The sequence below is a fragment of the Phymastichus coffea genome, unplaced genomic scaffold (assembly GCF_024137745.1).
Source record: "Phymastichus coffea isolate CEN01 unplaced genomic scaffold, Cenicafe_Pcof_1.1 PCOF00083, whole genome shotgun sequence".
Taxonomy (NCBI): domain Eukaryota; kingdom Metazoa; phylum Arthropoda; class Insecta; order Hymenoptera; family Eulophidae; genus Phymastichus; species Phymastichus coffea.
The window spans coordinates 819890-844066 of NW_026706894.1; the positions used below are offsets into that span (position 1 = coordinate 819890).

General features: G+C 36.0%; 6 protein-coding genes across 9 annotated transcripts in view; 1 reads left to right on the top strand and 5 right to left on the bottom strand.

Moving 5' to 3' along the window:
* Positions 1 to 4294: 4294 nt before the first annotated feature.
* Positions 4295 to 5090, bottom strand: LOC131668715 (microtubule nucleation factor SSNA1-like). Its single transcript, XM_058943098.1, has 3 exons — positions 5036 to 5090; positions 4624 to 4823; positions 4295 to 4540 (listed from the first exon to the last, which is right to left on the bottom strand). The coding sequence occupies exons 1-3, from the start codon at positions 5088 to 5090 to the stop codon at positions 4295 to 4297; spliced, it is 501 nt and encodes a 166-aa protein (XP_058799081.1).
* A 254-nt stretch (positions 5091 to 5344) lies between these two features.
* On the bottom strand, positions 5345 to 9827 carry LOC131668743 (uncharacterized protein C05D11.1). Its single transcript, XM_058943152.1, has 14 exons — positions 9559 to 9827; positions 9165 to 9406; positions 8926 to 9094; positions 8696 to 8859; positions 8104 to 8628; positions 7755 to 8009; positions 7499 to 7672; positions 7168 to 7404; positions 6901 to 7081; positions 6577 to 6826; positions 6315 to 6501; positions 6095 to 6238; positions 5711 to 6021; positions 5345 to 5633 (listed from the first exon to the last, which is right to left on the bottom strand). Exons 1-14 carry the CDS (start codon positions 9734 to 9736, stop codon positions 5573 to 5575), a joined length of 3078 nt encoding a protein of 1025 aa, XP_058799135.1. The 5' UTR covers positions 9737 to 9827; the 3' UTR covers positions 5345 to 5572.
* A 214-nt stretch (positions 9828 to 10041) lies between these two features.
* On the bottom strand, positions 10042 to 12630 carry LOC131668760 (uncharacterized). The gene is made up of 3 exons (XM_058943178.1): positions 12230 to 12630; positions 11071 to 11404; positions 10042 to 10858 (listed from the first exon to the last, which is right to left on the bottom strand). Exons 1-3 carry the CDS (start codon positions 12247 to 12249, stop codon positions 10649 to 10651), a joined length of 564 nt encoding a protein of 187 aa, XP_058799161.1. The 5' UTR covers positions 12250 to 12630; the 3' UTR covers positions 10042 to 10648.
* A 950-nt stretch (positions 12631 to 13580) lies between these two features.
* On the bottom strand, positions 13581 to 15868 carry LOC131668752 (uncharacterized). The gene is made up of 3 exons (XM_058943168.1): positions 15768 to 15868; positions 14692 to 14846; positions 13581 to 14374 (listed from the first exon to the last, which is right to left on the bottom strand). Exons 2-3 carry the CDS (start codon positions 14754 to 14756, stop codon positions 13822 to 13824), a joined length of 618 nt encoding a protein of 205 aa, XP_058799151.1. The 5' UTR covers positions 14757 to 14846; positions 15768 to 15868; the 3' UTR covers positions 13581 to 13821.
* Positions 15661 to 16551, top strand: LOC131668753 (DNA-directed RNA polymerase I subunit RPA12). Its single transcript, XM_058943169.1, has 3 exons — positions 15661 to 15871; positions 16117 to 16330; positions 16412 to 16551. Exons 1-3 carry the CDS (start codon positions 15733 to 15735, stop codon positions 16434 to 16436), a joined length of 378 nt encoding a protein of 125 aa, XP_058799152.1. The 5' UTR covers positions 15661 to 15732; the 3' UTR covers positions 16437 to 16551.
* The window catches only part of LOC131668751 (venom dipeptidyl peptidase 4-like), a 156731-nt gene continuing 149031 nt past the window's right edge, over positions 16478 to 24177 (bottom strand). For all 4 annotated transcript variants that reach the window (XM_058943164.1, XM_058943167.1, XM_058943165.1 and 1 more), the window contains 4 exons: positions 22894 to 23088; positions 19053 to 19213; positions 17758 to 17969; positions 16478 to 17551 (listed from right to left, as the gene is read on the bottom strand). In XM_058943164.1, the coding sequence (XP_058799147.1) occupies positions 17453 to 17551; positions 17758 to 17969; positions 19053 to 19213; positions 22894 to 23088 (667 nt within the window). In that variant the 3' untranslated portion in view covers positions 16478 to 17452. The remainder of the gene's footprint in view (positions 17552 to 17757; positions 17970 to 19052; positions 19214 to 22893; positions 23089 to 24177) is intronic.

A 24177-nucleotide genomic window follows, 5' to 3' on the forward strand; every position in this document is an offset into this window, starting at 1 on the left:
ATACGATTTTCGTGAATTTTTGTATGATGCTTGATACATTTTATAGTTCCAACAGGGTAATTTAAGTTAATGGTAGATTGTAAAATTTCACTTACACTAAAACAGAGCGGCGCTACATGTCGCCAGCCGCCGATTGTTTATCGCGCTGATAACTATATCTGTTAATTTGAAAGGTCTACCAATCAATAAGGAAAAAAAAATGCCAACTCAATAAGGAAAGCACTTGTTGAAAAATTTTGTAATAGATAATTGACTCACCATCCCTTCGAGTTGGGTGAGATATTACACAAGATCCAAACTCGTAATATTCAAACGGTGAAATGTGCAGCACTGTAGCCAACTCCAGCAAGAGTAAAAACACGCTACAAAATACATGTATAGATATACGGACCAGTTGGTCGGGTTAAGTGAAGGCGTGATACCTAGGGATTTCGAACGGTTCAAGTCCCGTGTATACTCGTCCATGAAGCTCGTCGTTTCGCAAGTAAGGAAACCTGTAGCAACAATTTCGCATGCGATTCTTAACAATTGTCGGCAGGTGGCTGTGACTCGTGTTCGATGTTACTCGCGAGCGACAGACAATCCCAGCGTTTTCTATATAAGCCAGAGCCGCGCGCATTACTCCTAGGGTAGTCCGATGCTTCTCAGTTAAAGTTTACTCAAGTATCGTTTCTCAAGGAGGTTTTCGATTATCGCCAAATATCGCATATCGCCTATCGCCTATCGTTCAAAATGGTGGTACTGGTTGTATCCGTGCCGCTAAAGTATCAATCACTGTAGAAGCGACTTTGACTATCTTTTTACATTTTATGGACGATGGGTTATGTTCAAAGTCAGTAGGCTGTTGCAGCTTTTTCATTTATTTGCTAGCATTCGTCATTTTAGCCTAGTATTATTTCTATAGAACAAGGTTGAAAAAGTATAACTTATTTTTCTTTATACGTTTTCTGGTTTGAATAGGTCCATTGCGAATTAGGTTCAATTATTTTTTTACAAAGTGCAAGTGTAGAATTATTCCCAATAAATTCTACCCTTCTCATTGAATACTATATAAGTTATTTAAATTGTTTAATTATTAAAAATCACTTTAAATATCTGACCCAAGTAATGTAATATCCATTGTGAATTTATACCCTGAAAAATGATTTCCCTGTAATTAGATGACAGTCACTCAATCCTCTCGTGACCAGCGGAATTTATTTGTTACGAGAAGATATTCTTTCATAATAAAAGGATATCTGTTGAAACAAAAAGATTTTCTCGTTGGCTATTTCTGACTAATTTTTCTTGTAACAAAAACAATTCTCTTACTGCAAGAAGATTTTTTTAGGGTAAAATTTTTTTACATTTAAATAACACCTGAAACTTTAAATAGTATTATTCCATAAAACATGTAGTTATTCTTTTTTATCTTTTCCGATCAAAATATTAAGTTATATAACTAATTATACTATAAATCAATTTGAAAAAAATTCAACTTTTAGTAGTATAATGATTTGGTAAATCTTATTTGCAATTTTCATTTTATCTACGTAGCTCTTTCATAATATAAAAGACAAATTATTGAAATGGAAAATTTCATTTTTACATTTTAGAAATAATCCTTTAATACTTTTTCCATTGCAGATGATAAGTCAATTTTTGTAGATACTTTTGGTACTTCAATGACAACTCCTTTTGAAATTCGTCTAGCTGTAAAAGTAGAATAATACGTATGCTTAATCAAGGTCTACTTCTCAGTATTTCGCGATAATTTTCGAGGACAAAAAAAGAGAATTAGGCTTTTTCCAGTCACACAAGTCAGTGGAATATAAGTCAATGTGCAGAATAAATAGGATTTTTACGCTGTTTTGCATGCTTTCAGTCACCTGATTAACACTTTTTTATGGTCATTGAACGTGTGAAATTATAAATAAATGAATTGTTTTGAAAAAATGCAACAAAAATTACACTGTGAGAGTCTTAAGTTTGTTGTGATAAATATTTTCCAAATAAACATAAATTAATTCTATTGCTGCAAAACACATAAGAAATAGTATATAACGTTGTAGGACAATGAACGTTGATTTTACTCACAAGAAGATTGATTGACATCGTACAAGAAAAATTTCTTAATGTGTGTGTGTATATATATATATATACCTTTCAAACTTGTTTTGTCCATTCTGCACTAGCGAGTCGATTGATATTCAAAAAACCTGTCTTTAAACTATAAGCCTTGAATATCGAAAAGAATGTGAAAAATAAGTTGTGCAAATATTGATTTCAGATTGAAATTACTTAAAAATAAATAAATTCAAAGTTAGATGAAAATAAAGCATTCACATCAAACAATAAATATATATCAGTTTAAGTTAATACAATGAATGTATAGTGAAGAGCAGGGTCAAATGTTGATTATTTAAACTTGACTTGCGTATGTACATGACATCAATGGCAATTATGTGGAACAATCGATTTGAGTGTTTACCGCAAAAAGTCGCGAAAATGACAAAGTAAAAAATTTTTGATTTAAGAAGTCAACTTTTACAACAATTTGTAACAGTAATTTTTTAATATTTTTTAAAATTTTAGATTATATTTTATAGAGAATAATTCATTCAAAAAATGTCCATATTTTAACTTACAAATGATTTACGCTCTGCTTACCATAATTTTTTTTAATAATTTCAGCATTTTCTCATTTACTTTCATGATACCAATTATAAAATTTCCGTATCTTGCTTATTAGAATAGCAAGTTCCACACGAATTCAATGGCGTAATAATTCAGTTAAAAAATCACGTAGTCCATGTTCGGGATGACCGCTGACTCAAAGCCAAAGTTATCATTTATCCACAAAAACCAGTTTCTATACAAACGAAAAATTGTCCTTCACCATACGTTATACGAATTCTTTCGTGACATAAAGAAACAAAATATAAATGAAAATTTTTGATCGGTCGACAAGTCGATCATATAGTTGACTACGTACAGGTATGTTGCTTTGATTAGCTGTTGCAGGTATAATAGTCACGAGCGAGAAAATATGCACGCGATATAAACAGTGGTTCGAGCGCAGAGTTTGTCCTACTGACCGCGTCTGCGTGTACAGCTATAAAAACGAAACGCGTACTGATGTTTTGCTTTTTGTTTTATCATCCGACCTAGAAACTTACAATTGATTTTCAAGAAACAATACAATCATTACAGACACAGAGGAGAAAAATTAACTCACAACCTTGCATATTTTTTGCTCTTCTTTTGGAAAAGATTTACGTGATATTCCTTCCGCGTAGATGTACCGTATCCTTGTTAATTGAACGAAAATTGGTAAAATAGAAATACACATACATAACATTTATACCCCTGCATTTCCTCATGACCAAAATGTATTTTCCTCGTGGTAGGTCATAAAGCGAATTGCACACGCAGAAAAAAAGAAAAAAATACAGTGATCGGACGAGAGGAAAAACCGCGGAAAGTTCGTGCGTCGAGAACGGCTGCTGCATGCCCGAGGAACATCAGGGCCAGCGAGTTTAGCTGCGCGCGAGAGTTGAACGACCTACGAGCCGGTATGCACGCGCTGCTATGGCGGCGGCTGTTTCGAGTAAAAGGACGCGGAAAATCGGGTCGACTACTCGATGGATCATTTCCTTTCGTCGTAGTAGCTTTGAAAGCCGATTCTTATTATTTCGTAGCTTTTGCGTGCAACAGAGAGAAGTTCATGTTGTAATAAGTTTTATCCAGTTAAAAAAAAAATTATTTTCGTTTTTAAAGAGCAATCGACCATTCACTCAGACAAAAAATTCTCTTGGCGCAAGATGGACCATCTTGTTGTAAACAGATTTTCCACTTACTACGAGGGAAAATACTCTACAAGTCAAACAATATTAGCACAAAAGACTTTTCGCTTTGAGCAATAGAATATTCTCATATGGCAAGAGAAATTTTTCTGGACACTAAAGAAATTCCTCTTGTTGCAAGAGTATTGGCTCAAAATAATAACCTTCTCTAGACAAGAGAATTTGTTTCCGGAATGTTTTGTTTTCTTATTTATTATCAATACTTTTATATATTTATTTTTTACTGTACGACTTTTCGTGTATCTTTTCGATAAAATATACCAATACAGCAGGATCCTTAATCTGAGAGTGGTCTTGAATGTATTTCGTCAAACACGATATTTTGAAATTAAACTACTGGTTTCAGCTAATTTATCACCAATAATGACCCACAATGATATGATTTACGTCATTACGAAAGAATCTAACAAATTTTAAATCCATTAAGCAATAAATGCACAACGTATAGATCACGTTTTGGCATTTAGATCGCCGGGTTTCTTTTTTCTAAAATGATCGACAACAGATATAGATTTTTGACAGATATCATCACTGTATTCCAAAGACTCCTTGGTATTTCTACGACATCTTGCAGTATCGGACGCTTCGTCGGAGAAGCTGCTGCTACAACTCGTACCACTACTGCTCAGGGTTTTGTCTAGACAAGCTGCCTCCTTCTTCACCATGTTAAGTAGTAGTTGCGAACTTTCGAGGATCTTGACGAATATCAAGATTGAAAGGTCTTTTGATTGCGTATGTTTTTACGAAAGACTAGATTTGCAAAAAATTTTAACAAGACCTTCATATAAGCCGATTCGGCTTCTTGAATAGTATGTTCGTAATCAGCTCGAGCTGCCGATTTTTTGCCAAGACTTTCATTCAGTTGACTGATCTTGACGTTCATACGTTCGACGTCACGCTGCAATCTCACCCTCTCAGCCTCCTCCTCGTCGATTTGTGTTTCCAGTCTCGACTTGGTCGTTTTCAGATCTTCGAGACCTTTGGAGTTTTGAAAGGCAAATTAATAATATTTATACGAATGTCACCAAGTCAAAGATTTTGATTGATGCGTGTTATCGAGTCTCATTAACACTACTACAGGCTGAGAATAAAATCTATGTATAGTATACTTTCCCTTTCTTACACGCTTGTCCTTGGTAAGAAAGAAGTGATTGATTCATATTAATGACTCGTTTAATTTTTATACGCACAACGAATTAAATCCTGGTTGAAAGCTTGCATAGCCTCTCCAGATCTACTAATCATTTGCTTTTCGTTTAAAAAAATTTATTAGCTTCCGTTTTTGGTACGTACTCCATCAACTTTTACACACGTATTTGTTATTTTTCTTTGTCTAATTGTGGATGGAAAAATTGCTACTGGCAATTTTGAAGTTTTGTATTTTTATAACCTCCGCACGCACTCGACAGTTACAAAAAACGTTCGCATTTGTTACATCAAGAAGAGAAATAAAAGTAGAAAACAAAATGAATTTCCTTAAAAATACGATTTTATTTGAAAAAATGCGTATAAAGCTTTAAATTCAATACATTACGAAAATTACTTCATTTTATAAAAGAAAAAATCCATAAAAATATCATGCACATATGTTCGAGATACAGGAAACACAGTATTTCACCGTTGGCTAATTTATAATTAATGGCACCAATTAGTTACCAGAACTTTCTTGGTTACAGAGATAACGTAAGTGTCTTCATTATTCATTTATAAAAAAATGTTGGTTTTATTTACCATTCATTCAAGTAGGACTCTTCAAGAGAATTATATTCTTTTAAATCATGCCCGTATCTATAAAAGAAATATAAATTTCAATACTAAGCTATTCGATAGTAAGCTACACAAAATTAAGCAACTTGTATACTTACTCCTTGAAAGCTTTGACGATTTCACTCGATTTGAGAGGATGACAAACGATTGTCGTCTTACTAGTACTTGGATCGATTAATGGTTTGAGATATTTAGCCGCTACGCGTTCTATATCTTGAATTGTTACAGCCGATATATTTTTAACCATACGGCGGTTATGATCATGCGGTACATTCTTGAAGTAACACATCAATGACCTTATAACCATATCCCCAATACTCTTCTCGCCTTGAACAATCTCGTAAATTAGTGAAGATTTGGCAGATTCAAAAAGTAGCGGTTCCCATTTACTCTCAGCCAAATGGCTACTCTGAAAAAGTTAAATATAAAAAATTACAAACATTTTAGATACTTGAGAACATATTTATTGAATTGATATTTACCACAATATCTTTAGCTTCCCTATAAGCTCCTACAGTGTTTGTCGCACTGTAAAGCGTCAGATACAAAAGACCTTCGTTTGGTGTTGGATACATGTTGTAACTGTATGAAAAACCTTGACCTCTAATTTGTTTCCACATAGGCCCCTAAATTAAAAATCAGTTTTTTGAGCAGAAAATTAATTTTTTAATTGAACTATATTTCAAACATTGAAACACTTACCTCTAATTGCGTTAAATACTGCAAACATACTAATAAAGATGCCAAATCTGGATGCTGGAAATTGTCAATACCATGACAGCATTGTAGTAAGAATGAGGTATCTATACATCCCAAACTAGCTACACAACCACCGATATCTATCGTGGAAAGAGATTTAATGAGTTTATAATCTGGGACTATGTTCAGTCTGAAAATATAACATATAAAAATTAAATGGTTTTGTAAAATTATTACTGTAAAATCGACTTGAAAATGAGCCTACTTGGATTTTATTGAATTATCAACATTAGAAAATTCTTTCCATGCATCATAAACATCACCGACTTGCATTGATAATTTGTCAATGTTTGCTGCTATATACAGCGTCATATTTTTCGGTGAAGTCAAAATATTTCGGACAGCTTCAATATCAGCTAATACTTCCTTCTGACCTTCTACTGTGTTCATTCTATCCAACATTTTGGTAAGGAATTGTTGTTGACGTAACATGCTTGCATTGTAGTGGTTACTTTCTGCAATACAATAAATTTGTTGTCATTTCAGTAACTGTACCAAAGTCATAATAAAATATAAGCTTTATAGTCACCGTTTTTATATACAAGACTTTTCATAAGCTCATGGACGACTTTATGTCCTTTACGCTTCATGCGTGCAACATCATTGATAATTTTGGAAGATATAATTTTTAGTCTTTCTGCAGCCAACTGAGATCTGTGTAATAGGTCTTTAATCCATTTGACTCCCTTTGCGTACTTGGCTAATTCAAGCTATAAACCAACATAACATATTTTAAGACAATTTTAATTACGATATCGTAATAAAATAATTTTAAAGCAAATTGATCAATATTTACTTGAAGAGCCAACATTGCATAGTGGCTGTAGGAACCACACGAAAATCTGGCTGAATTATCAAGTCCAGTTCTAGTGCTAACTGCAATTGTATCCATTTCTAATTCTGAAACAATAGTCTCATATGGAATCAGTTTTCCATTTCGCAACACTGGACATTCCAATATTGCCTCCAGCAACAAAGGAACATAAGGCCTTTGCTCTAGTGAAATATCAGAGGTATCCATAATGACGAACATCTAAGAGTTACAACAGTCAGATTAAAATTTGTTCGGAGTAAAGCTCTTCGGAATACAAGTTCGGGTGTTTGAATTACTTATTTGAATTACTTACATATACAAAATTTGTATTTACGTGATCTAAATAAGTGAAAAATGGTAATTTTTGGACATTAAATCGAGGATGTTGATCTATAGATTCTGTAGAGTAGCTTTTAACATGATGAAAATTGATTGAATCTGTACTTGGAACGGGTACAGATAAGAAAATTCCGTCTGGAATCGGACGCTAAAAATAGATTACATTTATTAACTTATGTTTAATAAAAGTATAATGGCATAGTAATTATTTTTTTTCAAAAAGTCATTACCTCATTTTCTTCAATAGCTTTTGATAATTCCATTTCTTTCTGTTTTAAACCTTCAGGTCCAAATTTTTTTATTTGTGCTTGTACACGTTCGTGTTCCTTTTCCATATTTTCTTTTTGTTTTGCAATACTTGGAATACCTTTGATAACAGCAGATGGTGCTTCAACAAAATATGTTTTGAGCAAGTCTATCCAATATGCCACAGGTTTTACTTTAAGCTTTTTCAGACTTTCAATCTCGTTCAGTCTTTCATTCAACTGTTGAATATATATAAACAATACAAAAATTAAATAGTTATTATAAATTTTATAGTGAAAATTGAATTGATTAAATTCTTATTAAATTATTTACATCATCCTTAGTTTGTCCAAATAAGAAATCTCCCATAATCATATAAGCTACTGAATCATGGGGACTGCTTTCCAAATTGCTTAATGTCTCAAGAATATGCCTATGAATGACAGTATTCATTCTTTGCATGTCAATTTTACTTTCAGATTTTGCAATGTCATTTAAAATATCCATCAAAAGAGTTGAAATTTTCGAAATTTTCTGTTTTGGTACATTTTCGAATGCAAGGTATAACATAGCTTCTGAATTTTCTGATAGTGAGTACTGAACATCACTTGCATATGGATCATCTATTTCAACAAAATGTTTTTGTAAAGGACTTGCTGATGTATCAGTCAAGTACTTCATCAATAAACTGCACCCTAATAAATCAAGTCTCTGAGTTATTGTCGATGGTCCTCTCCATCCGATATGCACAATACCATTGTCTTCATCATTACATGGATAAAAAATATCTTTAGTAACATTTTCAATAAATGGAGGAACTTTACTTTGCCAGGGTTGTATAAAAGGACCTCTATCACCCTATAATAAAATTGTACTTATTATTTTGTAAACTTAATAATAAATATTGAGCCCAGATCAACTTTACCTTTGCTATAATTTTTTCTTCAACAGGTTGTAAAGCTTTAAAAACATCTACATGTTTCACTTGGCCAGTTATGATAACACATAGATTCTCTGGTCGATAAAACTCTCTATGGAACTTTTTTACTTTTTCATTGCTACAACTTTCTCTCACATTGATCAAAGCACCTATTCAACAAAAAATAATTGTAGAATACTTTTTTGCAAATAGCAAGATACAAATGTATAAATTACCTCCAGTGTTGGATTTGTATCCACACTTTCCAGGATACATGGCTCTTTTTAATTCAAGGTGTACTAGATATTCTCCAACATTTTCTGATCCCTGTTGTTCACAGTAAATTACACCAGCATCTTCTCCATCTCCTGTGATATGATGTACTTCAGTGATATATGCTGAATCCTATTAATCAGAGTCTATTAGAAATTCTAAATCTAAGATGACATTAAATATGTAATACACTATAAATAACCTTAAGAGTTGGATACAGAACATGATCCATATAGATTGGTAAAAGAGTCATGAAACCTTCACTGCCAACAGTTTCCATTGTATAATACGTAATATCAACATCAGTTCTTGCATTAGTTCCTGATGCCAAACACCTATTAGCCATAAGATCCAAAATACCCTTGTAGGGATAATTCTCACTTCCTAAGAAGATGAGATGCTCCAAAGTATGAGGCAAGCCATCATCGTCAAATGCTTCAGTAGCTGCCAATGATATTATTCACATTGTTAAAATGCAATAAACGAATGAATAAATATCATAATTATTTTTGAAACGTCAAAAATGTTTTACATAAATGAACAGAATAAAAGTTGTTGCTGAGAAATACCGATAGGTTATGTTAAATAAAGTTTACCTACGCACAGGTACCCGCAAACAACGGGACCATCGACTTCAGCAATAACAATGGTGAGTCCAGTATTTGTTGATTTGTACTTGTGTACCGGAACGATATCGTTGGATTTGAAGGAACTAATTAACTCGAAACCACCCATGTTGTTTGCCGGTGAGCTATCGACGGGTGTAGGCGCCATGCTTATGACTTTGCGAATGCGCGGCTCTTGGCAAATTTTCACAGCACAAGGCTTTTGCTCGCAATCGTATAGTCCTTACCGAATGCCGACTATTTGCTCGCGCGTCTCGCTCTGAACTCAAGCGCTAAATCTGATCCGGGAGGGGATAATACTACTTTTCAGTTTGTAATTACTTTATATATATATATACATATAGATGTTTATTTCTTTTCTTATTTGCAATTAAGTTATAAAGATGATATGAACACTAGTAAATCGAATTACATGATAACATTATCGAAGTTGTATTAAATAAATAACAGGTTTGAATAGTTTTGCATTATGCAAAGAAAAAATTTTTAATGACTAATTAATTATTTTATAGATGGTTTTATAAACTGCATATATATATATACATCATCATATATTTGTAGATATATGCTCGCATGTCTAATGTCGACAACAAATTATTAAATCTTAATTGCTATACTTTCACTGTTTTATTAGTTCGAGTTATCAGCTGTGGTATATTTTTTCGAATATATTATAAACTAAGTACGGTTGTAAATTTTACATTAAAATGTCTAATTATCGAACTTTCATCACTAAATTAAGAATAAGAAATTTCGGGGTTATACGGGAATGAAACCATTTCAGAAGAATGCATTATTATTAATTATAACAAGAATTATAATTCGATGGTAAATTAATTAATCTAATGTAAATATTTTTATTATCGATAAACTGTTTAAATAAACTATTTATTTTTACAGTATTGTCAGTAAGTAGATATGATTATCGTAGAACAAATCAGAATTGAATATTTTCATATTCTAGTTAAAAAGAAAAAAGGAGGCAACATAAATAAAATCAGTAAAATAGGAAAGCAGTGAATATAAAATAATAAATAAACCAATAAATAAATGGTTTGAATCACTTAACAGCTTTAATCCAATCGATTTCCAACGCTGAAACTCCAGGCTGATTATCCGGGAGATACGGTCCATTGTCGACTTTAATTCCAATATTCGTAATTGCCGATAAGTCCAATGGATGCGTTTCCGCGGGCAGCGGTAGCCCCCGATAGTACGGCTTGAAATCTTCTAATGGCAGTTTCACTGTTGCGAATTCATTTTCAGTTACCTGCAAATTACGATACTGTCAATTATATCGTCAATCGTTTAATTATCGTGTCGTTTGAATGTTATATTGCGCCCAGTTTGAACCAAGTTGAAGGTGCCATTTGTTAAATTTGCTTCACTGCCCCACTTATTTCAGTCGTAAATTGAAAAAGCTATCAATTTACGAAGGGTAACGTAGTTAGCAAAGTAATTAAAAGTAGAGAGAATAAGCACCGTAAAAACTTGTCCATATACGGTGCAGTCCTTTTTGAGACCTTTGTGCCTGATAACCATTTTATACTTGAAATTCACCCCTTGGCCGCGACATTTGACGGCAATGTAATGGTACTCCCTCAAATCGAAATTCGTGTCCGAGCGCACCGCTGCGAAGCCAGCGCCACTCGGTTTTGGTACGAACAGACTGAAGAAAATAGCCCTTTGGAAAAGTTGAGACTTCTGAAGCACGAGGGCTGCTTTTGACGTACCACTTGGTTTTACTGTGTCGGAATATTCAGTCCACTCGCTTAGCTCTTCAGCTCTTGTGAAGTCAAAAAGAGTTTTAACACTCCTACAGGCGAGAAAAGTTATTTCAATTTTTAATATCCTTGGAAAATTTAATTTTAAACTTGTTCGCACAATTAAGATTACAAACTATTGACATTTCGAAGAGCTAATAGCACACTTCCGTTTCTTAATAATACTAAGGCAGTTAGAAATTAATAGTTATTCGTACGACCTTTATAAACTTGGCAAAATTTAATTACTAAGGCAGTGGCTTTTTATTTTCGCAAATATTTGAAGCAAGTCGTCAATTCTTATTATACTAATCAATGTTGTGTGCCATACGCAGGACTTATTTCTCTGAATTATATTTTTCAACACGCCGCGCAGAAAGTACGACTTTACTGTTCGAAAAATGCGCATAATTCATGCTTTCCGAACGTTGTTTTGAAAAATATCGTATCTGTATATAACATGCACTAATTAGGTAATGCACTATTATTTTATAAATCAGACTTCCTCTGTATTATTTCGCTAAATATTTCAACTATGCATCGAATATCGAATAAAGCTTCCGGGAATGCATATTATTATCACGAAATGAATGAAATTGCTACATTATTCTGGGAAATATTTTAATTATCTATCCACGATTGAATGAGACTTCCACAAAGGAACATTTTTAACAGAAAAATACGAAAGCACGTAAACAATTTACCAAATGTTATATTTGTTTTTAAATAGTTATAAATAATAGCCAACGTGAATTTAATTAGCACAGTAAGATAACTAAGCGAAGCAATAAAATAAACCTAATTGACGACACTACAAAATATTGAATTGGTAATAGTCGACATTGGAAAGGCGTAAGAAAAAATAAAGGAATACTCACCCCGTAGTTGGTCCTACCATGTCATTCCGTTTGGAAAACTAAAGCGTGCTGAAGCTCAGTGCTATGTCATCTCATTGGTTCGATTGTACAGCGAGCCCGAGTAAATGCTATATAGACACGAGCGGAGCCGCCGTCGCGGTGCTGGCGTTGGCGGTACGTGGCGGTGGCCCAGTCTCCGTCTCTGCGAACATGTATCTGGCGGAAGATCGATCTTCAATCCCCGAAATATGGCTCGCGTGTTGCCTAGTCATTTGACAGAAGTAGGCTTCTTCAAACAAGCTCGCGACACAGATCCTAGGATCCTAGCAGCAGCAGCAACACGCACCAACTTTTAGCCGACAATGCTTTACGGGCGTGCGTCGTTAACAAATTGACGCCTATCAATCGCTTCTCCTTTTTCACCACCACCGCCACCACCACCACCACCACCACCAATCTACCTTTCAAGCTTTGTACTTCTGATGAATTGAGCTTTCTTTTGTGAGCTGCGTGCTGTTTTCTCTTTCCTTTTTAGATTTTGCTCACAATCCTTATATTGTGTTTGCGCTACGATGCAAGGACGCGTGCCTTGACAAGTTTGATCGATTTCTTATTTAGAAATGTGGAGCTCTCTCTTTCTCTCTCTCCCTCTCTATTGATGTGACAGGCGACATATGAAGTGCTTTTTACTTCTGAATTTCGAACATCAAAACTTTCAACTACTTAAAAATGTATGATGCCATGCCAAAAAGCTTGTTTACAATTGTCGAAAAAGTAAAAATAATATTTTACAAAATTAGTCTCGATGTAACTAAATTAAAGTACTCTTTCGCATAATACTGTTATGATATAAATGAAAATTAAAAAGTATTTATAAATATGTATTATATATTTTTTATGCAGGATAGAATGCAGTAAAATAGAGCAGTTCAATTCAAAACTTTCGATTAAACATTCAAATAGGTCATCAAATTCACAAACTTTTTACGTATTTATAATTTTCCGTTCACAAAGCTTTTAAAACTGTTTCTATTAAAAAGTAACTGCTTTAGTAAAAGTCGTCAAAAATAACACTTATAAATATTGCAAAGATCCTCGAAGTTTCATCATTTCAATTTTAATGATCCGGCCTTGAAAACCTCATTTTTCCGAAAGCTATCGTAAAAACAAAATTTATTATACTCAAAAAGTAAAGATAATTTGAAATTATCACGTTTCTTTTTGAAATTGGAAAAACAAAAGGAAGGATTTATTACGTTGAGTTATCGTCGAAGTTTTAACATTCATATTGATACATATTCAAAATTTGAAATTGAGTTTTCAAATTGATTCAAAGAAACAATATAGATATTTTTGTTCAATAAACGTTTATTTATTTTCATCTATTAACCAATCGAACAACATATTTTATCAATCTAAACCACGCATGAAAATAATATATCGTAACAAATAATGGGCATTGGTTTTACAAAAAATCGAGGTAATAATCAAGAGGAAAACACACGTAGTGCAGCGAAGGAGCTTCTGCGCGCGTAGAGGCGTTTACGCGCCCATATACACCGTAAGCAAACATTAAATGTTCGATGGCAGATTGACTTAGGGCGAGGTTACAACTAGTTAGCTTTGCGTGCCTCGATTAGCTCGATCTCAAGAGCCGAGACGCCGGATTGCTTGATAGGCAGGTAAACGCCGCCGTAAACTTGCAAACCAAACATCGTCAGGTGGCCGAGATCCAGGGGCTCGGCGTCCTTGATCTCACGACCCCGGAAGTAAGCTTTGAAATTTGCCAGAGGCAATACCACCTCGCCGAAACTACTGCCAGACATTGGCGCCTCGAAAAATTGCTCGTACTCGATATCGTCGTTCGACGACGAATTCTTGTGGCGGAGCACAACTTTGTAATGGGAATTCTGGCCTTGACCACGGCATTTCATTCGAAATTCGTTGAACTCGCGCAAGTCCCACGTTACCGGCGTTCTTACCCCAGCGAAACCAGCGCCGTTTGGCTGTGGATTTAGTAGACTAAAAAAGATAGCGCGCTGAAAGACCTGTGTTTTTTGCAGAGATAGCACGGCTTTTGACATGCCCACCGTGCGCACCGTGTCCGAGATTTCTTGCCAGTCATCGACGTTGCTCGCTTTCGTGAAGTCGAATAGGATTTCGTTCCTAAAAAATTAGTAATCGATCTTTCGGAATATGCGTAACTTTACTTTTAGTTTTAATCTCGCAATAAATTAACGGTCGGGAAATGTTTTCTGTAATGATGGGGGCATTTTATAGAGTATTCGATGTATGCACGTGTCATATCATTTTTAATAGATATATAATTAGATTTCTCCATTTAAAAGCTCAATATTCAAAGTTTATTGTGCACTTATATAATTAAAGTTGTATGCCTATCCTTCCAGCTTACATAAGAATTGCGATGAGTCATTGTGGTAAGCAAGCTTTTTGTAGATTATTTAGAGGTGTATGATGCTTACCCATTAATTGGGTTCAATATCATGCTGCCAAACACAACACCAGCTACAACGTGAAGAAATCGCATTATTTCAACTACACTTGTTCCACCACTAAAGTACTCTATTATTCTTCTGTGACCATACGTGTATCACGTACGACTGGATGCGACCAGATGCTGAAACATAATAATGCTTTGTTTACACTATCAAGCTACGATTAATCACTTATACGCATGTCAATCGTTTACAAAGCGATAACAAATGAGTCAGTAAAAATCAAGTGAGAAACTCAACTAAACTCAACTAAGCATTCTCAGTCTTTTTATTAGCATTTGCACAGAAAGGTCCGTCACGAGAAATAGATGCTATAGATGTTTAACATAACTATTATCGTTCATTAAAATTACGTGAGTTAAAATAAATAAAACACGAATTTATATTGAATATTCTTAATATTAAACTAAACTTATAAAAGGTCGCGAATGTGAATTAGACTCGAGTATTCGAATTTTTGATAACATATTCAAAGCATAATTGTATATACTACCATAGTACGTTTTGATGCATTTTAAAAAACAATTTTGCGATTAAAGCGAAAATTTGCATGGATTTTATAAAGCATTTATTCGGCTTTGAATTTTTTACCTTCATCAAAACTAGGCTTGTTTTTTTCAGTCTTGTCAGTCATTGTCATCACGTTTTCTTTTGTTTTTCGTTAGTCTTTTTTTCCATATTGTTTATATTTACACATATAGATCGTATCGATAATAAACACATGTTTGTAAGTGATTTGTTTAAACATAATCACTTCTACAAAAAATTAATTATTTACGTGTTTTATTGATTTGAATAGTTTACATGACATTGTTGGACTTCGAACGTCAAATTCGAATCGAGCGGTTTCAGGAACTTCTAGTACGCGCATGCGTGGATTAGAAGTGACGCGAAGTTAGCTGCTGTCATTCTATACGTGCGATTAACGCTGCGAGCGATAGAAAAATATGGCTGCTAGTAGTGTGTATGTGATGAATTGCGGGAAGAAATTAAGTTAATTACTTAAAAATGAGTTCAGATACAGAAAATAGCGTTTCTTTTACCACAACTCCAGGTTTCTGCCCTGATTGTGGCTCTATTTTACCGCTACTCGGTGATCAAGGCGGCGTAACTTGCTATGCGTGTCGAAGGAATTGGGGACAAGAAGGTTTGTACTGAACTTGTTTAGTATCGCGTTGCAAATATTATTTAAATTATTTATATTTACAAGCCAACACTTTTCAAATATCTTACATTTTGATTTCTCACTACTGGTGACAGTTAGAGAATCTTAGCGATATTATTTTTAATTTATATCTGTCATGATATTGTTTTTTCAATTATCAAAAGAAATTGTTAAATAGAATCAATAGTTTATCCCAAATAAATAATTTGCATTTTATTTTCCTTCAGTATTTGGAGATATGGCTATGTCTTACACTATAACATTCAATAGCAAAGATACTTATGTGTCCGCTAAAGAAGCAGACAATGAGAATAAAGCTGATGGTCCTGTTGTTGATCGAAAGTGTCCTCAGTGTAATAATGATAAAATGTCATATGCTACTTTACAATTAAGATCAGCCGATGAAGGTCAAACAGTATTTTACACCTGTACAAAGTGCAAGTATGTATAAATACATTGATATATTTTATTTGATGTTATGGAGATAAAGCTATCAAATATTAATTATATTATCTTTTTCAGTTTTAAAGAAAGTGAAAATTCATAGTTATATGAGGATAAGGTTATTTGTATAAAAATAAACGATAATTTATTAAAACATAGAGCTTTATTTGTTTTACATTTAACAAATAATTGATGATTATACAAGCAGCTCTTTAAATTTTATTGTAAGTCTGCAGAAGCAGAGCTTACCAAACTCTACCTTGATTACGCTTTAATGAGGTGATCTGATATTTACACTATTTAAAGACTTCAAATATTAAAAGTTAACAAGTTTTTTTTGTAATAAATTTATTTTGATTAGTTGTCAAAAATGTTGTAATGGTCCTTGTTGGATTAAAAAATTGTGACTCGCTGAACCTGTTATATTTTTTATTTACAAATCCGTTATTGTGCAATATATTACATGTTTATACTTTAAAATGTGCACTTCACAGTAATGAAGTTTGACAAATCACGGTTTTCTCACTTTGCTGTATAAATAAAAAAATTCATCAAGGAATTTAAAGGGAAAATAATAAATGGCGTAATCATATAGATAATACACTTTATCCTAAACTTTAGCTAAAATATTTCATTTTAGATCGAATAAATTTAAAATATAACAACAACATATAGGAAATCTTTATTCATTGTCTTATACGACGTTGTACAACACATCAGTTTCTTTTTTTTATCTTTTACTTTTATAAAATTGAATAAAAAGCTGTATTACTTTGTAACAATTAGTAAGTACCAAGCTTTTTATAGCATTAAAATTCACTCGCTTCACATAATTATAGAAATCCTCTCGCATCAGATCACAAACTACCCTCACATTATTTCACATGGCAATATTGTAATTTTGTAATTCATAAAAAATACTTCTTTTTTTCATCACCTTTTTGAAAAATGTTTCGCTACATGCGATTTTTTTTTATCAACTGAAAAATGCTCTTTTTTTTTTTGACACCTGTATCGTCCTAAAGTCGACTATTTACACAAACAATCATGTTACAATATTGTACACATTTATGTACAAATCATACAACCCATCCAACGGCGAAAAAAGCTATTTTCCACTCATGACGATGATTTGAAGCATTCATCAAGGAAATTCTCCATCGAATGATATAAGTGAAGGCGCATTCGTGCGATATCGTGAGTTTCGTCGGTGTATGTCTGAAAAAATGAAATTAATTTCAATTAATCTGCGAGAAAATTCAGGGCGTTGCAATAAAAATGCTATTAAAATGTTTTTTATTTGAGAATTTCATACGATTAAATAAAAAAATATATTACGAAAATAGAAATGATAAAAGACGAGAGGAAAATAAAATTGTGAATGAACGTGACATCTATCGGTATAACAATCTAGGATAAAGTACCTGCTGCCTGAACAAAATATCCTTTTGTTCGAGCATCTTGGCAAGCAGCATAGATTGCTGGTAATGTACATTGTCGTCAAGTGTACCGTGTATCAGGTAGTAGCCTTTGTGCTTAATATTGTCGACTTTATTGAGTAATTGGCTCTGGTCATATCCGCCGAGGTTGTCGGCGACGTTGGGTAGACCCATGAATCTCTCGGTGTAAACGGAATCTGTAATTAAAATGCGAGTTTTATTAATTAATCAGTTTCGCGGGCTACACATAGGGACGCAACGGAGGATGAGAGAGAGAGAACGCAGCACATTATGCTGCAGGCGAGCAAGATTAATGAGTTTTCTTTGCGGCAACGTAAAGATGAACAAAAAATAAAGGAAAAGTCGGGTCTGGCCAAGTTAAGGCAAAAGAAGGGAGCTTCTTTGACGACTGGCAAGCGCGCACGATTTCGTAGTAATAAAGACTACCGAGAGAGACTTTTCCACTTTTCCACGCGCACCTGCTATAATTAGTCGGTGTTAAATAGCCCTTTCATAAGATTCGAAGGAAAATATACGGGCAGCGCTAATATTGCCTCTATTGTGCGACCGCCATCCCTTTGTTTTTTTCTCTGTCTGCGTTGTTAACTCTGCCACTGCTTTTATGTTCATTGTCGACTCGGCAAAAACTTTTGATTATTTTTCACGAAGAAAGCACTGTTTTTTCCCTCGTTCTGCTCATTCTCGTTCCCGAGCAAAAGGAAAAAAAAAGAGCATTTCAATTAGTTCAACGAACCGAGAGTCCGTTCGCGTAACTAATCGAGGCTAATCAGCTGCGTTAGTCGGCAGGGAATAACTCTTCGCAGTTCGTCAAGCATGCACTAGCTACCAGTGAGCTTTAATTATATTTGAAGGTGAAATTCAGAGAAAAACAGTCTATTGTTTTGAACCAGCGTTCTTTTGATGTGGCATCTCGAAATAAGCAGAAAAGAGCGAAATACATTGTTTCCCGTCTTCAGAGCGTAGGAGACGTCAAAAACACCGCGATTCTGAAAATGAGGGTAATTTAGCCTTTCATTCTTTATAACATTTTTACGCGCGAGAGGGGAGGGCATTGAAAAATGCATAAAGCGCGCGGTCGTATAAAGGAAGAGGAAAGAAGGGCAGCGAGTATAGGTATACAGCGGTAGCCTCCTCGGGGTTGAGTTGGGGAATGTATGTAAGAATCTCGGTAGCGACGACCAGCAGCACCAGCGGCAAGAGCGAAGTTGGCGAGTGATACGGCGAGCCATCAAAAGCAGAGCGTGCCTCGGCGCACTTACCGTAAAGCGTCCAGTCGGTCACGGGTGCAACTGACAAGCCGCATTTGAAAATCCCGTCGAAATCCATTGCCAGTGCCATCCCCGTCGCGTAGCCTCCGTAACTCCAGCCCCATATTGCTGTTTTCGTACGGTCGATGAACGAATGCTCATTCTGCAAATGCCTGTAACAATTCAGCAATTGAATCATATAGACTTTTATTTTGCTTTTTTTTTACAAAGAATATTATATTTGTCCATTAATTATCAAAATGAAGAAATAAGGTCATGTTTTCGGAGCTTCCATACATCGCTGGTCTTCTTTTTCACTTGGAAACGCGCAGCGATGAACAACCTATCTATTCCGAGAAAACAGTGGCATTTGATTTCGGCAAACTAATAAGTAGTACAATACAACACTCGTTCAACAGAGGCAAAGTTTGATGAATTACGGTGTACAAGCGAACAGCGTCCAAAGTCCAACAAATTGTGCGAAAGGTTACGAAGGGGACTTGAGAAACCACTTAATTAATCGAATAAAAACTCGGCGAGAAAGAGGAATTAATTAAAACAAGTTCTCGAGATTCGGCGTCGCTTGAACCAGCAAAATCCCGTACTTAGCGAGGAGCTCACAATGGTCAAAAGTTTGCCTAGTTATCTCTCAATCGATAGAATTGTACGCGCGCAAAGGGGCCCCTCCAAGAGTGCATTTGTCAGTCGACTTGAAAATAATAGAGATCGTCGATGTTGTGGCTGGTTTTATGGGCACGCCTATTCGCGGTGGCGAAGCATATAACTACGAGCCGTTGTAGCGGCGCGACACTCAAATCCGAAAGTCATTTCAGTAGAGAGTCCCGAGAACATCTTTGCCCGCGGCGACGATCTGCTAGATTGTAGTTCCGTAGATGGTGTTTTCCTTTTTTCATTCTTTTAGGATTTTCTGCGAGTCCTGCGCGACAGAAATCGATCGACTCAATTTCCTCAATCCCTTGACATTTTCTTCCGAATTCAAATTGCTTCTCTCCTTTATCCTCTGATTGTAGCCGTCCTTCGAGATCGCTTCTGATGACTACCTGTCGACGCGTGGATTCGAGCTAGCCTCTCTTCAATTCAAGTGATCTCGCGCGCAAGCGAACACTCCCCGCAAATTACATTTTCTCAGACCCTTTGCGCCGATTATAAGCCTCGATGAGTACTCGACAGAAGTTTTGGAGCGACGCGGATGTTGATTTGATAGAGATTATTTTTTAGGCGCGTTTTGTTGGCTTTATATGAACGCAAATAAACACAGAACATCAAGTGTATGGGTGCGGAATGTACACTTTATACATTCTGATAAACTCTCGCTCTCTTTTACATATACGGTGCAAGTCTGTATTTGAGCGATAACGCAACCAGCATGTTGAATATGCATTATTAAAATGAATGTAAATATCATGGCAACATTCGAAGTGAAAAATGAAATTTGAAAAGCACTCGGAAATATAGGTTATATATTGAAGCTTCGATGTATTTCGACAGATAATAACGTTTATAGCGTTGTGTACCCAGTGTGCACAACAATTTCATTTCGATGGATTCACTACTAAAGTCACCTGCAATTGCGACAGTGGAGAAATACCAAAACTCGAAAGTGTTTTCAATAAAAATTAATAGACATTGCAGGCGTAGCTGGAGTACACGCAGTAGACTAGTCCCGACGCAACAACGCACAGCCGTCATAAATCTGAGCGCGCGCACGAGAGATAGAGAGAGAGAGAGAGAGAGGAAAAGAGAAGAGTGCAATCGATATATCGCGGAACAACTGCGAAATGAAAAGCAAAGGAGGGAGATGGGAAAATGGACTGCGCGTTGCCGCTTGGAAAATGTCGAGCTTCCGTCGAACTTGCTGAGGCTTGAGTGCGATGATATATCCTCTCGCTCGCTATTCTCGGGGCGTGACCCTGCTCGGCGGCAGCGTCGGCGGCTCGGCTGTTTTGCTGGCGCCCGCGAGAATTGGACAGCAGCCAAGCGATTGCGCAGCACGTCTCTTTGACGCAGCCGCCGCCGCCACCGTCGCCGTCGTTGCATCTCGTTTCGCGCTAAACATTTCACGCGAAACAGAATCCGAGAGTTATCCCTAACTAGCCATCCGAATTATCACTCGACATGATCGCCAGCAGAAGTATAGATATTCTTAGAGAGAAGCTTGAGCACAACTGCGAGGACCAAGCTTATCACGAAAGCACCGAGTCTTACGCTGGACTGGAGTTTGCTTTACGCCTCAGAAGCTTCATTCATTTATAATGCACTTTTACTCAAGGGCGACGATTTCCGCTCGGTGTTATAGCTCTTTCTACTTTTCCTTTTACTCTGCAATTATATAGTTTGGGGAGGATATTTTACGAGCGATTTCACGCAAGATTTGGACAATGACAAAGTTACCACGTCGAAAGTTATCGAAAAGTCGCGTTTGGTCAGACCTGAGCCTTTTGGAAAAGCTATTTACGCGACTAAATAAGAGCATCGTTTTTCCTTGCTTTTACACTGTTATTTTCGAGAACAAGTTAAAAGCTAGATAGCAAAAAAAAATTGTCGACGTTGTTACTTTCATAAAACTTTGCCAAGCCTAAAAGAGTTTGGCTACATTTTCCATTTTCCAACTTTGCACATAGTGAGCGTCGAGGAAAAAGCAAACAAACAAGAAAAAATCGATATTCATTTTACGGATACAAGACACCGTTGTTGCAACTACGACGAGATGTGTACGGATATAGGCTTAAAAGAGGGCAAGGAAAAAAAGAACCCGTTTAAAAGTTGAAATGCGACGCCTACGAGCCTCCTCGCCTCCTGCTCCGGGTAATTTTCTCTGAATATCAGAAAGCTCTTTTCGTTGAAAATAGAATTGAGCCCTATCTTGGAAAAAGGAATCGAGTGTTAAATCCGTTAATCTTTAAGTTGACTTTTTGGCAAAACGTAGGTTTCCGAGGGATGCAAAGCTATCGTAATAAATGACTGTTGAGTAGGAGTACGCGGCGAGGCGTCGGTGTAAGATAGAAGCTTCGATAAATAGAGACGAAGTTACGAGCAATTTTCTTCTTGTTAACGTTGTTCTTATCCCCAGGAGGAGAGAGAGAGAGAGAGAGCAAGAGCTCCTCGCGAGCCTAGAAGAAGTTAATTTAACGTGGGATTGAGCTTGTTGGAAGTTAGTCCTTGCGCACGGATCAGAAGGATTATTGCGCGAGGTAGGTGTAGCACATGCTCGTTCATTAGCTTCGGCGCGCACGTGGCGGCAAAGAAAGAACTCTCGCTTTACTTTCTTTTTGCAGTTGTGTCGCCGCGGCTAAGTGCGTTACTCTCGCAGTATGCGCACAGTTGCCCTTGCCGCAAACTTCCCCTTTACGCTCGTGCCACACATACACATGCGACTTTCGTCGGCAACTACGCCCAGGACACTGCACATAAAAGACGGGGCACAAAGTCGTTTGTCGAGTATCGCATTGTGCGTCTCGCTCGGATTGATACGCTTCCGTTGCGATGATTGCCGACGGAAGTCGTCTCGGCCTCGCGTATATAATTGCTCGTCATTTATTAATTGCGTTTCACTCAAGTTTGTGGCTTTTCCAGAGTCAAGCCAGCTAGATTGCAATTGTCAGTGCCTTGCCGATGTGGCCTTTTCAACTTACCGAGATTGCTTTACTAGATTGAACTAGATTACTAGCTGACTTTGATTGGTTTGCGTAGCAATTCATCGGCGATAATGCGTTCAGCATCGATTTCATCTATAATTATTGTTCTCCGCGCACGCTCGACCGAAACACATTACCGTAGCGTTATATAACATCAATGTTGACAATGACGAAGCTTTAAACTGTAATATTCTTACCTTGTCACGTTTATTTGGTCCGCGATTTCGACAGTGCCGAGATTTCTGTAAACTGCAAACATCATACTGTTGCCTTTCAATCCAGTACCTCTTCCATCAATTGACGCGTATATGATACTTTTGTTAGTAACCAAATATGATCCCCAGTCAATATTGAATTTCTCCGTAACTTCGTTCGTATCTGGACCGCCATATCTGCAAAAAAGCATGTAAATAAACGTACGTCAACCAAACATGCGGCATGGAAAAAGATTGCAGGGCACAATCCGTTTGCAAGGAGGTATAGCACGCGGAAAAATGTACATTCATTAAAAAATATACGGATAGGTAAATTCTTAAGAGTTGCGGGCACCTTTGTTCTGCTCGTTTATTTACGTGTCAAGAGAAAACATCTCGGTTGATCAAAAGACGAAAAAAAAAAAAAAAAAAAGAAACAAAGTAAAGAAACAGAGAACTATACACTGGCCCGCAGCACATCAGCAGTTTCTATTTCTCGAGAGCTCGTTTCCTGATTCTCTTTTCCCGACCTCTATTTTTACTTTGATTTTTAAGGCTGCGCCTGAAGCTTTCCGGCGCCCAATTGGGCTTGCGCCGTTTTCCTTGTACACATACATTAAGAATCCTTTGAGTTTTTTTTTTCACCTATTTCGTCGCATACTTTTGAAACGTCTTTTGGTCGACGAGAATTCCCTACTTGCGCTGACATTGTTACGAAATGAAAATAGCAAAAGGAAAAAAAAATAGTTTAAAATAGGCCTGATAATTGAAAGCTGATGTCCGTTGGAAAAAGTCGATGGACTTTCAATGGAAAAAAGTAGCTTTTATTTGTGGCAAGGCAACTCTAATATCAACAGTGGCAATCTCGTTGCGCTGACATTTATATTAGAAAAATTCCAATAAACGACATATTATGCTTTCAAAAACGCCTTATATCTTCTTCGACGTAGCATAGTTATTTTCAGTGGAGACTCTGGCCTGGCGGTTGGCGGCCAGAGTACTCGAAAAACAAGTAGAGCGTATGATCCCAACTTGGAGCACTCGTTGAAACTTATTTTAAAATTTTTTTTCCGAACTAATAAGCTTGAAGAATATTTCGCAGAGACAGCGGCGAGTTGCATTGCTAAGTTCTCAAGTGAAATAAATGGGCAAACTGCTCGCAAATGCGATGTTGGCACACAATTTCAGGAGAAGGAAGAAGCCTTGGGAGTGTGCTCACTACTCAGCGTAAGTTTAGCCTACAACTACAGACATGCAGATTCTTCTAATGAAGTAGGACGTAGTTAC

What these genes read in the sequence shown, in the direction of transcription:
- LOC131668715 (XM_058943098.1), bottom strand. Translation starts at nt 5,090, where the DNA reads ATGATTAGTAGATCTGGAGAGGCTATGCAAGCTTTCAACCAGGATTTA. An exon ending in CAACCAGGATTTAATTCGTT is followed by an intron (nt 4,824 to 5,035) that starts GTGCGTATAAAA and finishes AAAACTCCAAAG; the next exon opens with GTCTCGAAGATCTGAAAACG. An exon ending in CCGAATCGGCTTATATGAAG is followed by an intron (nt 4,541 to 4,623) that starts GTCTTGTTAAAA and finishes ATATTCGTCAAG; the next exon opens with ATCCTCGAAAGTTCGCAACT.
- LOC131668743 (XM_058943152.1), bottom strand. Translation starts at nt 9,736, where the DNA reads ATGGCGCCTACACCCGTCGATAGCTCACCGGCAAACAACATGGGTGGT. An exon ending in AAGAAAAAATTATAGCAAAG is followed by an intron (nt 8,629 to 8,695) that starts GTAAAGTTGATC and finishes ATTTTATTATAG; the next exon opens with GGTGATAGAGGTCCTTTTAT. An exon ending in GATAATTCAATAAAATCCAA is followed by an intron (nt 6,502 to 6,576) that starts GTAGGCTCATTT and finishes TTATATTTTCAG; the next exon opens with ACTGAACATAGTCCCAGATT.
- LOC131668760 (XM_058943178.1), bottom strand. Translation starts at nt 12,249, where the DNA reads ATGGTAGGACCAACTACGGG. An exon ending in ATGGTAGGACCAACTACGGG is followed by an intron (nt 11,405 to 12,229) that starts GTGAGTATTCCT and finishes TCTCGCCTGTAG; the next exon opens with GAGTGTTAAAACTCTTTTTG. An exon ending in TATATGGACAAGTTTTTACG is followed by an intron (nt 10,859 to 11,070) that starts GTGCTTATTCTC and finishes CGTAATTTGCAG; the next exon opens with GTAACTGAAAATGAATTCGC.
- LOC131668752 (XM_058943168.1), bottom strand. Translation starts at nt 14,756, where the DNA reads ATGCGATTTCTTCACGTTGTAGCTGGTGTTGTGTTTGGCAGCATGATA. An exon ending in ATATTGAACCCAATTAATGG is followed by an intron (nt 14,375 to 14,691) that starts GTAAGCATCATA and finishes CTAATTTTTTAG; the next exon opens with GAACGAAATCCTATTCGACT.
- LOC131668753 (XM_058943169.1), top strand. Translation starts at nt 15,733, where the DNA reads ATGAGTTCAGATACAGAAAATAGCGTTTCTTTTACCACAACTCCAGGT. An exon ending in AAGGAATTGGGGACAAGAAG is followed by an intron (nt 15,872 to 16,116) that starts GTTTGTACTGAA and finishes ATTTTCCTTCAG; the next exon opens with TATTTGGAGATATGGCTATG. An exon ending in TACACCTGTACAAAGTGCAA is followed by an intron (nt 16,331 to 16,411) that starts GTATGTATAAAT and finishes TATCTTTTTCAG; the next exon opens with TTTTAAAGAAAGTGAAAATT.